Consider the following 14978-nt stretch of genomic DNA (forward strand, 5'->3'; position numbering starts at 1 on the left):
TTACTCAATTATATAATTTTCAGCACCTGCAAGAATTGACTGAATGATATTTTAATGAAAAATGTAATGGCAGTGTAAAATCTGGAAGCTTAATTTTTTATTGTTCATTCATCGTAAATGTGTTTTATAAACTACAAATCTGAAAGCAATTTTGCTTGAATTATGATCATAAATGTAATAACTGCTATTTGTGCTAAGGAATCAATGCTAAGTAATTTCATTAACCTTTTCCCAGGATTTGATGTGCTTGCAGTTAGTGAGTCATTATGCTGCTGCATCTGTGTAGTGTTAAGGTTAGTGTTTTTTCCTGTTTTTGTCATTCGTCACTATCCATTACACATTCACCTTCATCGATAATGGAATGCACTCTACGAATCAGTAGTTAAGAACTTGCTGATAAAGTTTTGTTTGTCATTAAAACATTGATATTTAAAGGTACCTATGTCACAGGTAGGTACATGTAAGAATATTTGTTTCAAGCATGTGTCATGTTTCTGAATGGAAAAACTTAGGGTGGTCTGAGAATGGCTAGGACTAAGCTGGATTTATGTGGTCAATGCGTGTAATGCAATAAAAATAGAGTGTGAACATTTCAACGGATTGTGCTCAAAGATCAGATATCATGGAAGGTGAGCTCATATGACAGATGCTCTGAGCCATTGCAATCTGAGCTAACAAAATACAAGCTGGAGGTCAATCGATTTAGTCACTCCTGAATATATCACATTCCTTCGCAACCTAAGATCAACTTTCATTTGGTTAAAAATAGGAAGAAATACTTTCACATGCTCATAAATGTATTCCACCTTCGCCATTCAGAAAGCATGGCGAATGGAGAAGCGATGGGCTCTTTCTGAGAAATAAATGGACAGGACATTAGTTGGAGATAGGTAAATATTCAAAAGATACGGGAATCGAGGGTTACGGGCATCGTGCGCAGAAGAGGATTTGAGGTCATCATAAGTCACCCGTGATTATATTAAATGGAAGGGCAGACTTGAGGGGCTTGGTGACTAACTCCTGCACCTATTTTCTCGTGCTCTTGATACGTCCTTAATAAAGGCTGATAGAGACATTGCCAGGGTGAGATGGAGACAATAATGTTTGTGAAATGCTGATCAAATTAATAACATTTTAGATTGCAGAAACTTGCCAAGCCAAGTTACTTAGAATCATGGATATAGAGGTAGGCTCTTCAGCCCAACAAGTTTGTGCTGACCATCAGTGACTCTCGTGCTTTATTCCGGTACTGATCCCATTTTTATTCTCCCCATACATCCCCATCAACTCATCACAGCTTTTATTACTCACATACACACACTTGGGACAATTTACAGTGGCGAATTAACTAGTAACCTGCACACCTTTAGCATGTGGGAGGGAATCGGAATACCCAAAAGAAACCCATGCAGGGAGAATGTGCTAAATCCACATAGACTATACCCGAGGTCAGGCTTGAACACAAAAAACTGGAGTAACTCAGTGGGTCAGACAGCATCTCAGGAGAAAAGGAATAGGTGACATTTCAATTTGCGACCCTTCTTCAGAAAGAGTCAGGGGAAAGGGAAATGATAGATATAGACGATGATATAGAGAGAGATATAGAACAAATGAATGAAAGATATACAAAGATGTAAAGATTATAAAGGAAGCAGGCCATTGTTTGTTTCTGGACTGGCTCATTGGAGCTGTGAATCAGCAGCTCAACCGGTTGTGCAACAGTGCTGCCTAATTTCATTTTAACGTTTGTTTTAAAGGACCTATTTTGCAAATCATTATTTGTATAGGAGCCAGAATATAAATGGCACAATTCCTTTTTTAAAGAGCAATCCATAATCCTATACAGTGTAATATTATTACAGTAATTGCATCAACTTTGTGACTTCTGTTTCCTTGAAATATCAGTGAAATGTTACCAGTGGTTCATATTTCAAAGCCTAACCTTAAAAGATCACTCTAAGCCTAATCTTGAGTGTGTTTAAAGTATCTTATTTTGTATGACAATAGATTAAAGGATATGCTCTGATCCCCAACACAAGATGCTGGAAAAATATGTGCGATCTGAAAGTTAACAATTTGTAACCTATTGTATCATTCTTCTTCCTTGTGACTTTTAACATCTCCAGTCACTTGGCAGTCAAGAAACATAGTCATAGATTGATACAGCATGGAAACAGGCCCTTCGTCCCAACTTGCCCACACTGGAAACATGTCCCAGCTATACTAGTCCCACCTGCCTGCGTTTGGTCCATATCTCTCCAAATTTGTCCTATCCATGTACCTGTACAATGGTTTCTTAAATGTTGGGACAGTCTCAGCCACAACGATCACCTCTGGCAGCTTGTTTAATATACCCACCACCCTTTGTGTGAAAAAGTTACCCCTCAGATTCCTATTAAATCTTTTCCACTTCACCTTAAACCTTTATCCTCTGGCCCTTGATTCACCTCCTCTGGGCAAAAGTACCCAATCTATTCCTCTCATGATTTTACACATCTCTATAAGATCACCACTCATCTTTCTGCGATCCAAGGAATAGAATCCACGCTTACTCAACCTCTCCCTATAGCTCAGACCCTCTAGTCCTGGCAACATTCTTGTTAATCTTCTCTGTACGCATTCCATCTTAAAAACATCTTTCCTGAAATTTCCCTGATCAGATATATCCGAGGACATTGCGGGAAACTAGAGAGGAAATTACGGGAGCCCTGTTTGAAATTTACGAGTTGTCCTTAAATACAGGAGAGGTGCCGGAAGACTGGAGAGTGGCAAATGTTGTGCCTCTTTTCAAGAAGGGCTGCAGGTAAAATGCTGGGAACTATAGGCTGGTGAGCTTAACATCTGTAGTTGGAAAGTTGCTAGAGAATATTCTGAGGGATAGGTTAAACAGGCATTTGGATGGGCAAGGGTTGATTAGGGATAATCAGCATGGCTTTGTACGTGGGAGGCTGTGTCTCACAAATCTGACTGATTTTTTTGAAGACGTGACCCAATAGATCGATGAGGACAGAGCTGTAGATGTTTGTGCACATGGACTTCAGTAAGGCATTCAACATTTCCGCATGGTAGGCTGCTCTGGAAGATGAGATCGCATGGGATCCAAGGAGAGATCGCAGAATGGATAGCAAATTGGCTCCATGGAAGGAAGCAGAGGGTGATGATGGTGGAAGATTGCTTCTCGGACTGGAGGCTTGGGACTAGTGGTGTGCCTCAGGGTTCAGTGCTGGACCCATCACTTTTTGTCATCTACATCAATGTCATAGAGTGATACAGTGATCAATGATTTGTATGAGAACATACAGGGCAAGATTAGTAATTGCTGATAATACAAAAATGAGTGATTTTGCAGATAATCAAGATGGTTGTGAAAGATTTCAGCAGGATCTGGATGGATTGGCCAGGTGGTCTGAGGAATGGTTGATGGAATTTAATATAAAAGAGAAGTGTGAGGTGTTGCATTTTGCGACATCTAACAAGGGCAGGACCTACACTGTAAATGGTAGGCCTCCGAGTAGTGTTGTAGAGCAGAGGGATCTAGGAGTACAGGTGCATGGTTCCTTGAAGGTCGAGTCGCTGGTAGATAAGGAGGTCAAAAAGGCTATTGGCACTTTGGCCTTCATCAGTCAGAGTATTGGGTATAAAAATTGGGAGGTCATGTTGCAGTTGTATAAGACGTTGGTGCAACCGCATTTAGAATATTGTGTTCAGTTCTGGGCACCATGTTATAGGAAAGATATATTGTCAAGCTTGAAAGGGTTCAGAAAAGATTTATGAGGATGTTGCCAGGACTAGAGGGTGTGAGCTATAGGGAGAGTTTGAGTAGGCTGGGTCTCTATTTCTTGGAGCACAGGAGGAGGAGGGGTAATCTTATAAAGGTGTACAAAATCATGATAGGAATAGATCGGGTAGATACACAAAGTCTCTTCCCCAGAGTAAGGGAATCGAGGAAAAGAGGAACTGGGCTCAAGGTGAAGGGGAAAAGATTGAATAGGAATCCAAGGGGTAACCTTTTCACACAAAGGGTGATGGGTGTATGGAACAAGCTGCCAAAGGAGGTAGTGGAGGCTGGGACTATCCTATCATTTAAGAAATGATTAGACAGGTACATGGATAGTATCGGATTGGAGGGATATGGACCAAGCGCGGGCAAGTGGAACTAGTGTACCTGGGACATTGTTGGCCGGTGTGGGCAAGTTGGACCAAAGGGTCTGTTTCCACACCATATTACTCTATGATTCTAACATGGTGCCCAGAACTTAACACAATACTTTAAATATGGCCTTACCAACGTCTTATACAACTGCAGCATGACCTCCCAACTTCTATACTCAATACTCTGACTGATTAAGTCCAATGTGCCAAAAGCCATTTTGACCACCCGATCTACCTGCTGCACGACATTCAGGGAACTGTGCACCTAAACTCCTAAATCCCTCTGCTTGACAACACTCCCCAGAGCCTTACTGTAGGTCCTGCCCATGTTAGACTTCCCAAAATGCAACACCTCACATCTCTCTGTATTAAATTCCATCAACTATTCCTCAGCCCACCTGGCCAATCGATCGACCCTGCTGCAATTTCTCACAGTCATCTTCACTATATGTAAAATCACCCACTTTTGTATCATCAGCAAACTTGCTAACCTTGCCAAGTATGTTCTCATCCAAATCATTAATATAGATGACAAACAGTAACGAGCCTGAACCCTGAGGCACACAACTAGTCACAGGCCTCCAGTCCGAGAAGTAACCGTCCATCATCACCCCCTGCTTCCTTCCAGAAAGCCAATTTTCTATCCAGTCAGCTATCTCTCCTTGGATCCCATGCTTTTTTTTGCATAAGGCTGTATGGTAATTCGCATATCACTGCACCTTAATTGGTACATGTGATAAAAGACCTTTGAAACCTTTGCTCTAACCTTCCAGAGCAGCCTATCATGCAGAATCTTGTTGAATGCTTTGCTGGTCCATATATACAACATCTGCAGCTCTGCCCTCATTGACCTTTTTGGTCACGTCTTCAAAAAACTCAATCAGCCCTTATCCATCTAAATGCATGTATATCCTATCCCTCAGAATGCTCTCTCGTAACTTTCCAACTACAGATGTTAAGATCACTGGTCTATAGTTCCCAGCATTTTATCTACAGCCCTTCTTAAATAGAGGCACAACATTTGCCACCCTCCAGTCTTCTGGCACCTCTCCTGTGTATACAGACGACTCATAAATTTCAACCAGGGCTCCCGCAATTTTCTCTCTGGTTTCCGACAATGTCCTTGAATATATCTGATCAGGCCCTGGAGATGTGTCTATCTTCATACATGATAGGATCTTCAATATCTCTTTGACCATAACATTGACTGCTCTCAAGACACTGCCATTGACTGCCCCAAATTCCTCCATCCTCCTGTCTTTCTCCTTGGTAAATACCGAGGAGAAATACTCATTGTGGACCTTGCCCATCTCCTGTGGCTCCACACAGAGGTGACTGCTTTGATTCCTGAGAAGTCCCACTCTCTCTCTCTCTCTCTAATTACCCCCCTTATGTATTTATAACATTTCTTGTGATTGTCCTTAATGCTAACTTCCAGAACTATCTCCTGGCCCTTTTTTGCCCTTCTGATTTTCTTTTTCAATTTACTTCTTAGTTCCTGGAACTCCTGCAGGGATGCACTTGATCCATACTGCCTATACCTGTCCCATGTATCCTTCTTATTCTTGACCAATGCCTCAATTTCCCTCGTCGGCCAAGCTTCCTTATGTTTGCCTGCTTAGCCCTTCATTCTAATAAGGACATGCAATCCTGAGCTTTTGTCAGCACACCTTTAAAAACATCCCACTTGGCTGGTCTATTTCCCCTCAAATAACCTGCTTTAATCAACTTAAGTGAGACCTTCTCTCATACCCTCAGTTACCCCAATTGAGCATTTTAACATGTGGGCCCTCTCTGTCCCTATCCACAATTATCTTAAACCTAATTGAACAATGATCAATGATCCTAAAATGCATCTTCCCGAATAATTATTCACTTGCCCTTCCCAATTTCCCAAGACTAGATCAAGTGTGGCCCTCTCACGTGTGGGCCCCTCTACATATTGCTGGAGAAAACTCTCCTGAACACTTTTGAGAAATTGCACCCCATCTAAACCTTTCACACTATGATTTTCCCAGTCAAAATTGGGAAAGTTAAAATCTCCTACTACAACAAGCTGATTTGATCTGCAGCTGTCAGCAATCTCTTAGCATATCTGTTCTTCTAATTCCTGTTGATTATTTGGGGGTCTGTAGTACATCCCCAACAAGGTGATCATCCCTTTCATGTTCCTCAGCTCCACCCATATAGCCTTACTAGACAAATCATCTGTAATGTCATCTCTCACCACTGCCGTGATGTCCTCCGTAACCAATAACGCAAGCCGCCCCTCCCCTCCAGTTTTCCCCTCACCACTGTCTCTTCAAAAGCACCTGTATCCCAGAACATTGAGCTGCCAGTCCTGCCCCTCTCTTTACCAGGTTTCAGTAATGGCTACAACATCCCAGTTGCACTTACCTATCCATGCCCGAAGCCCATCTGCCTTACCCGTCAGGCCTCTTGCATTAAAATACATGCAGTTTAAATCAACCTTCCTTCCTCACTCTCCTCCTTTCTCCTGTCTGTCCTCTAAACTTTCTCTCACCACCCTCCATGCCGACTTCTAACCTCTCCCCTGCCTCTGTTCCGTATGAAATCCCACCTGCATTCATCCATCCCAAGCATGTGTTAAGAAAAAGGCAGGCTGAATTACCTCACAGTGCAGACCAATAATAGATGGCATTTTCAGTGTGATAGTGTACTGAAATATCTTTCCAAATATTATTTCCAGTAGCATGGTATTTATAATTCTCTTTCCTTTAGTCTATTCCTTGATTTTATTTACTACTCTCCTGCTATGCCATGCTGGCCACACTCTGTCTCAAGCTTTCCAACAGCCTCTCATTGACATTCTGATATATCTCACTTTCCTGCCATTTCTTTTTTTTTTTTAATTTTATTTTTATTAGAAGTACGGTAAATTACAATCCTACACAACACATATATCTTAATACATTTTTTGTACCGCTTCATTTTTTTTGAGCTTTAAGAAAAAGGTAGAAGTAAGGAAAGTAAAGAAAGTGCAAGAGAGTCGTGCAGTGCAAGAGTGTTGGGAAAAGAAAGCCCCTTAGGAAAGAAGTTAGAGGAGGAAGTAAAGTGAGAAAATAGACCCTAGAAAAGAAAGAGAGAGAAAATAGAAACAATCGCTCTATTGTAACATTAAACTCCGCAGAAAGGGTAATTTCCTGCCATTTCATAATTTTTCGTGTTCATAAGTCATAGGAGCAGAATTAGGCCATTTGCCCCATCAATGCATTTCAATCATGGCTGATCTACTGTATCTTTCTCTCTCAACCCCATTTTCCTGCCTTCTCCCCATAACCCCTGACACCTGCACAAATCATTGTTGTAGTCTTAGAATCATTAGACAAGTAAGGTCTTGAATGCATCAAATCAATGCCAACCATCAAGCACCCATTTGTACTAATCCAGTAAAATCTACATTTATTCTCTCCACATTGCTGTCAACTCCCCCCAGATTTTACCACATGCATGCATATTGGGGGGATTTACAGTGACCAAATCTTTCAAAACCCCACATCTTTGGAATTAAGTTAAAGCACTCAGAGGAAACCCACATAATCACAGGGAGAATGTGCAAACAGCACAGACAGTATTAGACATCAGGATTGACACAGATCACGAGAGTTTGTGAGGCAGTGTTTCTACCAGTCACACTACTGCTGATGCTGCCCTTGATCACGACCAGTGTTCCCAAAGCATTTCATACCTAATGTAAATTGTCTGAACTCAGGATAATTAAGCAAGCAAAAAATCATGTTTGCAAAATGTTTAGGTCAGTTTAAAGATAGAGACTGGAAACAGGCCCTTCAACCCGTCGAGTTCATGCAGATCATCGATCATTCATTCACGTTAATTCTATGTCATTCCACTTTCTCAGCCTTATGTCCTAGGGGCAATTTACAGGGGCCAATTAGTCTGAAGAAGGGTTTCGGCCCGAAATGTTACTTATTTCCTTCGCTCCATAGATGCTGCTGCACCCGCTGAGTTTCTCCAGCATTTTTGTGTACTTTCGATTTTCCAGCATCTACAGTTCCTTCTTAAACCTACAAACCTGCAAGTCTTGGGATGTGGGAGGAAACCGGAGCACCTGGCGAAAAAGGGAGAATGTACAAATTTCACATAGACAGCATCCAAAGTTAGGATCGAACCTGGGTCTCTGGAGCTGTGAGGCGGTAGCTCTACCAGCTGCACCGCTGTGCCACCCCGTTCTCCTCGGGTAATATGTAAATATTAGATATATGAAGATTTAGGTTAGAATATGTATTGAGGTGATATAATTGCTGTCAAACTATAGTCCTAATTCTGTTAGAGCTCATTGCCCAACCACAGGTAAAGAGTATTATTTGCTAAAGGTGATGATGTTTGTTAGAATGTAACCTAGTGAAAGTCTGTAGCGTCATGAGAAAAAAGGAGAAATTTGGACAGAAATGCCACATGAAAACTGACTGTGTAGGAAGGAACTGCAGATGCTGGTTTAAACCAAAGAATTACACAAAAAGCTGGAGTAACTCAGCGGGACAGGCAGCATCTCTGGAGAGAAGGAATGGGTGACGTTTCGGGTCGAGACCCATCAGACTAAAAGTCAAGGGAAAGGGAAACAAGAGATATAGACGATGATATAGAGAGATATAGAACAATGAATGAAAGATGCAAAAAGTAACAATGGTAACAGGCTATAGTTAGTTTTTTCTTGGGTGAAAATGAGAAGCTAGTGCGACTTGGGTGGGGGACGGATGGAGAGAAAGGGAATGTCAGGGTTACTTGAAGTTAGAGAAATCAAATTAATACCACTGGGCTATAAGCTGCCCAAGCAAAATATGAGTTGCTGTTCCTCCAATTTGCTTTCAGCCTCACTATGACAATGGAGGAGACCTAGGACAGAAAGGTCAGTGTGGGAATGGTAAGGAGAATTAGCAACTGGGAGATCAGGTAGGTCCAGGCTGATTGAGCGAAGATGTTCAGCGAAATGATTGCCCAGTCTACGTTTTGTCTTGCCGATGTATACGAGTCCACATCTTAAACAACGGATATAGTAGTTGAGGTTGGAGGAGGTGCAAGTGAACCTCTGCCTGTAAGGACTGTCGGGGAACTGGACAGAGTCGAGGGAGGAGGTATAGGGACAGGTGTTACATCTTTTGTGGTTGCAGAGGCAGGTACCTGGGGAGCGGGTGGTTTGGGTGGGAAAGGATGCGTTAACCAGGGAGTTGCGGAGGGAATGTGGCAATATTTCATTTGTAAAAAAAATCCACTCTCCTGTAATTTAAAATGATTTATTCTTTGAACAAAATTTCTCAAATAACAGTACATGAATTACCTGTAGCTGGCACCTTGGTGCACTGGTGAGGTACCACCCAAAATCACCCAAATTCATTGGCAGGATAAGGGAACGAATAGTCAGACTGTGTGGAACGAGGCCCTTTGACTGCTCAGATCAATCACTCACCCACACTATTTTGCTGATCGGTAGCACATTTCCGTCACCTGTCCCTGGATTTTACCACTCACCATAACCACTTCCTAGCCTGACAGCAGATTCTGCAACAAGCACTCTACTCTGAGCTCAATCAGTTTTAGAGATTGCCATGTAGACAGAGAAAACACTTCAAGGATGTTTTCAAAGCCTCCTTAATATAACATTCTTACTTATAAAAATCTCTGGCCCACGACTGCTCGAAATAGTAAAGCACTCAGGAGTGTGCTGAGATCCTTGACTCTCTTGTCGGGAGCACACAGAAACCAAGTGAAGCATGTGCCATAGCTATGGCTACCTTTTTGTTGGTTATGTCGAACAGTCCTTTTTCCAAACATCCACTGGCACCATCCCCCAACTCTTTCTCTGCTACATCGATGACTACATTGTGGCTGCCTCCTGCACCCGTGCAGAGCTCGTTGATTTCATTAACTTTACCATTAACTTCCACGTTGCCCTCAAATTCACTTGGACCATCTGCGACAACACTCCCCCCTTACTTGATCTCTCTGTCTCCATCACAAGGAACAGACTATCAATCGACATCTACTACATACCTAGCGACTCCCACAATTATCTGGATTACACTTCCGTCCACCCTGCCTCATGCAAAGACGCATCCCCTACTGTCAATTTCTCCGTCTCCGCCACATCAGCTCCCAAGGTGAGGCTTTCCATTGTAGGACATCTGAAATGTCCTCTTTCATTAGTAAACATGGCTTTCCCCCTACTGTCATAGATGGATCTCCTCACCCACGTCTACTCTGTGCACCATAGTTCTGCTTTCACTGCTCCGTTTCCGCGATGGAACAAGGAAAGGGTAGCCATGGTCCTCATCTTTCACCCCACCAGCCTCCCTATCCAACACATCACCTTCCAACATTTCTATCACTTCCAATGTGATCCAACCGCCAGGCACATGCTTCCATCCCAACCCTTTCTAGCCTTCCACAGATCTCTCGGTTGCTAACCATTTGACTGCTCTTCCCATTCCATACTGATGTATAGGTAACTACCCTCCTCCCCCTCTTCCCCTTTTATTTCCCCTCCCCAATGTCCCAACTGTGCTTGCACATATTTCTTCCTGCCCCTCCCCTCACACCTAAATTCCATCCTCTAGCTTCACAATTCACAAATTTGTATTTCTTATACCTTGTGTCTTTTCATCTCTGGCTTTTGTCCCAACCATCTGCCTAACAAAAGCATCCCTCCCCTGTATCTGCCAGACGTAGTCCTGCCCCTCTTTTCCAGCTTTCTTAACCCCCACCCTCCCCTACAATGAGTTTGCAGAAGGGTTCCAACCCAAAATGCCAGCTATCCATGTTTTCTTGAGATGCTGTCTGGCCTGCTGAGTTACTCCAGCACCTTGTGTATTTTTTTGTAAATCAGCATCTGTATTTCCTTGTTTCTTCATTAAGTTTACGAATGGTCATTGGTAGCGGACTATGCAATATATTACCTGAATAAACATTCAGAAAATATTTTCTCCCTCACTCGTTCCAGTGAATTGTACCAACTCTCTACATCAGTAAGTTTATATTTCAGGGGAAATTTGTGCTGCATTCTTCCTGGGTAGTGGTCTTTTTTCTGCAAATAATTTGAGATAATTTGAATTAATGTACAAATTAATGTTATTAATTTGAAGTTAAATTGGAAAGAGACCCAATAATCATTTGAAAGAATCAGATTATTTCAATCTTCCTTTAGTACTGAGCGAGCCAATTTTTTAAAATATCTCTGACCAGTGATAATCATTATCTTTAGTTCTAGTTAGGTAATTTTAATGTTATTACTTGTTTGGTATTACATTAATATCATTAAAGCTTCAGATGGACTGGTTTTCCAACCATAGCCCAGGTGAAGAGTCTCAAACATCCAGAATTCAAGCAAATGTTCTCCAGAAATTTATATCAGAGATTAAGATTATAAAATTGACCCTAATACCTTGGACTAATATTTATATGCTACAGGTTGCCAACAGGTTGTTTCTTTCTGACCTTAAAATACATTATGTCTTATTAGTACAAGTGCTGCTTCTGTGGCCAACTTTGATGAGAATTACTCCATCGTTTATTTGCCTTAAGCACCAATAACCATCACCAATAGATTGCAGATTTCTCGGAAAATCTTTAATGCTTGTATTTTCACAGATCTAACTTTCAATGTATTCCTTAAGTTGGATTGTAGCTCATACATTTGAAAATATCTTTATGTTATCCAATATGTCCAGTATTTTATTAATAAGGGTGATTTTTGCTTCTCCAAATTTGCTTTCTGCTTTTCCTGATGATTCTCCTGGGTTATGGAAAGTTGTGCTTAATCATCTGGCATTTTGTCAAAGTGGCAATTATTTCCACATGAATATTGAGAGTGAATGCTGGGCTATTTCACATTCACTCTCAATATTCATGGGGAATGTCACAGCAGCTCATATTTTCACCTGTGCTTTTCAGCAAAAATAACAATTAGAAATAAAAACCTTAACTAGTTATTTACCTTCTAGTCCAATTCTGTTGGTGTTGACCTAGTATTGAATTTGATAAAAACCAGTGTATTTAGCAACAGACCAGAGAATGAAACTGGAGCTTTCCTCGTTTAAGTGGCTATATTCCACACCGGCCATTGAGGTTTCAATGAAGCATTTGGGTTAGCTTTCATCATCTTTTATTTCTGAGGTCTGCCTAAAAGAGGCCAATCACTTCCTTGTTTCAATTCGACAAAGAGTGCAACAGGGATTAGCTAAACTGAACAAGTCTTCTCCTTCACGTTAGCATCTGGGCATATTCCTGAGTCAGGCCATATTAAATCAATAGTTAAAATCTGCATTAAGTGATTAAGCTCTTCATAATATCATCAATTTTCTAGCACCTAGTATGTTGAAGTACTAAGCATTTCGAATTGTTCACAATAGTTTTCTTACCAGACCACCTGTCGGTTTAACCAAAACAATCAACCTAACTTCGAGTGTTACTTGACCATAAAATAGTTTATTTCTGCAGAAGTAACCACAATATATTGCAGTTTCTCAATGACTCCAAAGTACTTTCTGCATTCATTCCAAACTGTAATGTTTGTTATGACGTTTCTGTAGATTGCTTAGCAAGCCTTCCATTTTATTTTATTTTATTTTAACTATCTTTATCCTGATATATGGACCACAAAGTAAAGGATGACTGAATTAAAATTTGCTGTGACTAATTATTTATAGTGCCACACACCTCAACTCTAAATGTAACCTCATTTTCAGAATCCATTGCAGAAAACGGATTACTTCTGCGTAAATCTTGGTTAATGGAAATGTATTAAAAAACTACTAGGAGTATGCCATTTGGTCTTTGAGCCTGCTCTGCCATTCAGTACAATGGTGGCTAATCGTCAATCTTAATATTAAATTCCTACTCTTTCTCCATACCCTTGATGTCTGGATGAGTGCAGCTTCAACAACACTCAGGAAACATGACACCGTAGAGGACATGGCACCCCACCATTCCCAATAAGCCTCCTATCCACAACCATTCACTCACTCCACCATCAACACATAGTAGCAACAGTTTGTACCATCTACAAGATGCACTGTTGCAAATCACTAAGATATCTTAGAGAGTATTTTCCAAACCCACAACCTCTACCTGCTGGAAGGATAAGGACAGCAAAAGCATGGGATCACCACCACTCAGAACCTCCAACCTCATCTACAGTACCCACTATTCCAGGTGTGAACTCCTATATATCGGTGAGACCAAGAGCAGGCTCGCGATCATTTTGCTGAACATCTCTGCTCAGTCCGCCTAGGCCTGCATGATCTCCCGATTGCTAAACACTTTAACTCCCCCTCCCATTCTCATACTGACCTTTCTGTCCTGGGCTTCCTCCACTGTCAGAGTGAGGCTCAATGCAAATTGGAGGAACAACACATCATATTTTGTTGGGCAGCTTACAGTGGTGTGAATATCGACTTCTCTAACGTCAAGTAACCCTTGCTTTCCCTCTCTCTCCATCCCTTCCCCATCCTAGTTTTCTGACTAGTTGCACTGTCCTCCATATTAAATGTTACTGATTGTATGCTTTATTGTAACCTTTCCCTCAGCTGACAATGATCTTATTCTCCATTTTCATTGAACTTCGTCCCCTTTGATCTCTCGTTTTCACGCCTTACCCTTCCATATCTCCCTGTAACCCCCTCCCCTGAATCTTCATCTGAAGAAGGGTCTCGATCCAAAACAACACCCATTCCTTCTCTCCAGGGATGCTGCCTGTCCCGCTGAGGTGCTTCAGCAATTTGTGTCTATCCACCACTCAGAAGCCCTCCAAGCTGAACACCATCCTGATTTGGTAATATTTCAGTGATCCTTCACCACAGATGTGTGAACATTCTTGAACCCCTTCCCCAACAGCATTGTGTCTTATACCCACAATTCAAGGGCAGCTCACCACCATTTTCTCAAGGTCAAATAGGGATAGGCAATTAACAGCTGGATCTGCCTATGAAGCCCATATCCCTTGAACGAATAAAAAAGATTAAATATATCTATTCCCAGAATAAATATATTCAGCAACTTAACCTCTGCAGCCATCTGTGGTAGTGGATTCCAAATGTCCAACACCCTCTGAATGAAGACATTTCTCTCATCTCAATATTAAACATAGAAACAATTAAAATAGTTGCAGGAGTAAGCCTTTCGGCCCTTCGTGCCAGCAGCGCCATTCAATATGATCATGGCTGGTCAGTACCTCGCTCTAGCTTTTTCCCCATATCCCTTGATTCCATTAGCCCTAAGAGCTAAATCTAACTCTCTTTTGGAAACATCCAGTGAATTGCCCCCCACTGCCTTCTGTACATAGAATTCCACAGATTCACAACTCTCTGGGTGAAATCACATTTATCTGCCCCTTGTTTGAGACATCCCAGCCAGGGGGAGCATCTCCCCATTTCCAGTTTGTCTAGCTTCTAACCCTGTCTAGTCCTTTGAAGGATTTAATCTGATGCGCCCTTATTTTTTTAAATCTATAGAACATAAAGGCAGTCAAACCAAGCCCATTCAGCAAATATTTTAATTTGCCGTGGTACAAAAATGTAGTGCATGTATTTGCTATATCTATTTTCAAATTTTTACAAAAGCTAGACTTTTTTTTGGTAAAAGTCAATATATCGTCAATGAAAATTATCTTATTTAAATACATTTTCTGAAAATTATTCGTCAGTGAACAATCAATTGACTGGATTAAACAGGAACTTAATCTATTCTTAGTAGGTATTCTGGAATGAGTATCAGCAGCACTCTATGAAATAGTGTGCTATGTAGGCTGTAGAACTGCAAGTTACACAGTCACAGAATCCCGATCGTTAATGTAA

At 41.4% G+C, this 14978-nt stretch overlaps 1 protein-coding gene across 2 annotated transcripts in view; it reads left to right on the forward strand.

The window, feature by feature from the left end:
- Positions 1-14978, forward strand: part of hecw1b (HECT, C2 and WW domain containing E3 ubiquitin protein ligase 1b) — a 451931-nt gene that overhangs the window by 84220 nt on the left and 352733 nt on the right. The window contains exon 2 of one of the 2 annotated variants that reach the window (XM_055656770.1): positions 236-293. The exons of the other annotated variant lie outside the window; for it this stretch is intronic. Within the exon in view, the coding sequence (XP_055512745.1) occupies positions 267-293 (27 nt within the window). The 5' untranslated portion in view covers positions 236-266. The remainder of the gene's footprint in view (positions 1-235; positions 294-14978) is intronic. 2 annotated transcript variants of the gene reach the window in all.

Source organism: Leucoraja erinacea, chromosome 2 (assembly GCF_028641065.1).
Source record: "Leucoraja erinacea ecotype New England chromosome 2, Leri_hhj_1, whole genome shotgun sequence".
In the NCBI taxonomy this organism is placed as follows: Eukaryota; Metazoa; Chordata; class Chondrichthyes; order Rajiformes; family Rajidae; genus Leucoraja; species Leucoraja erinaceus.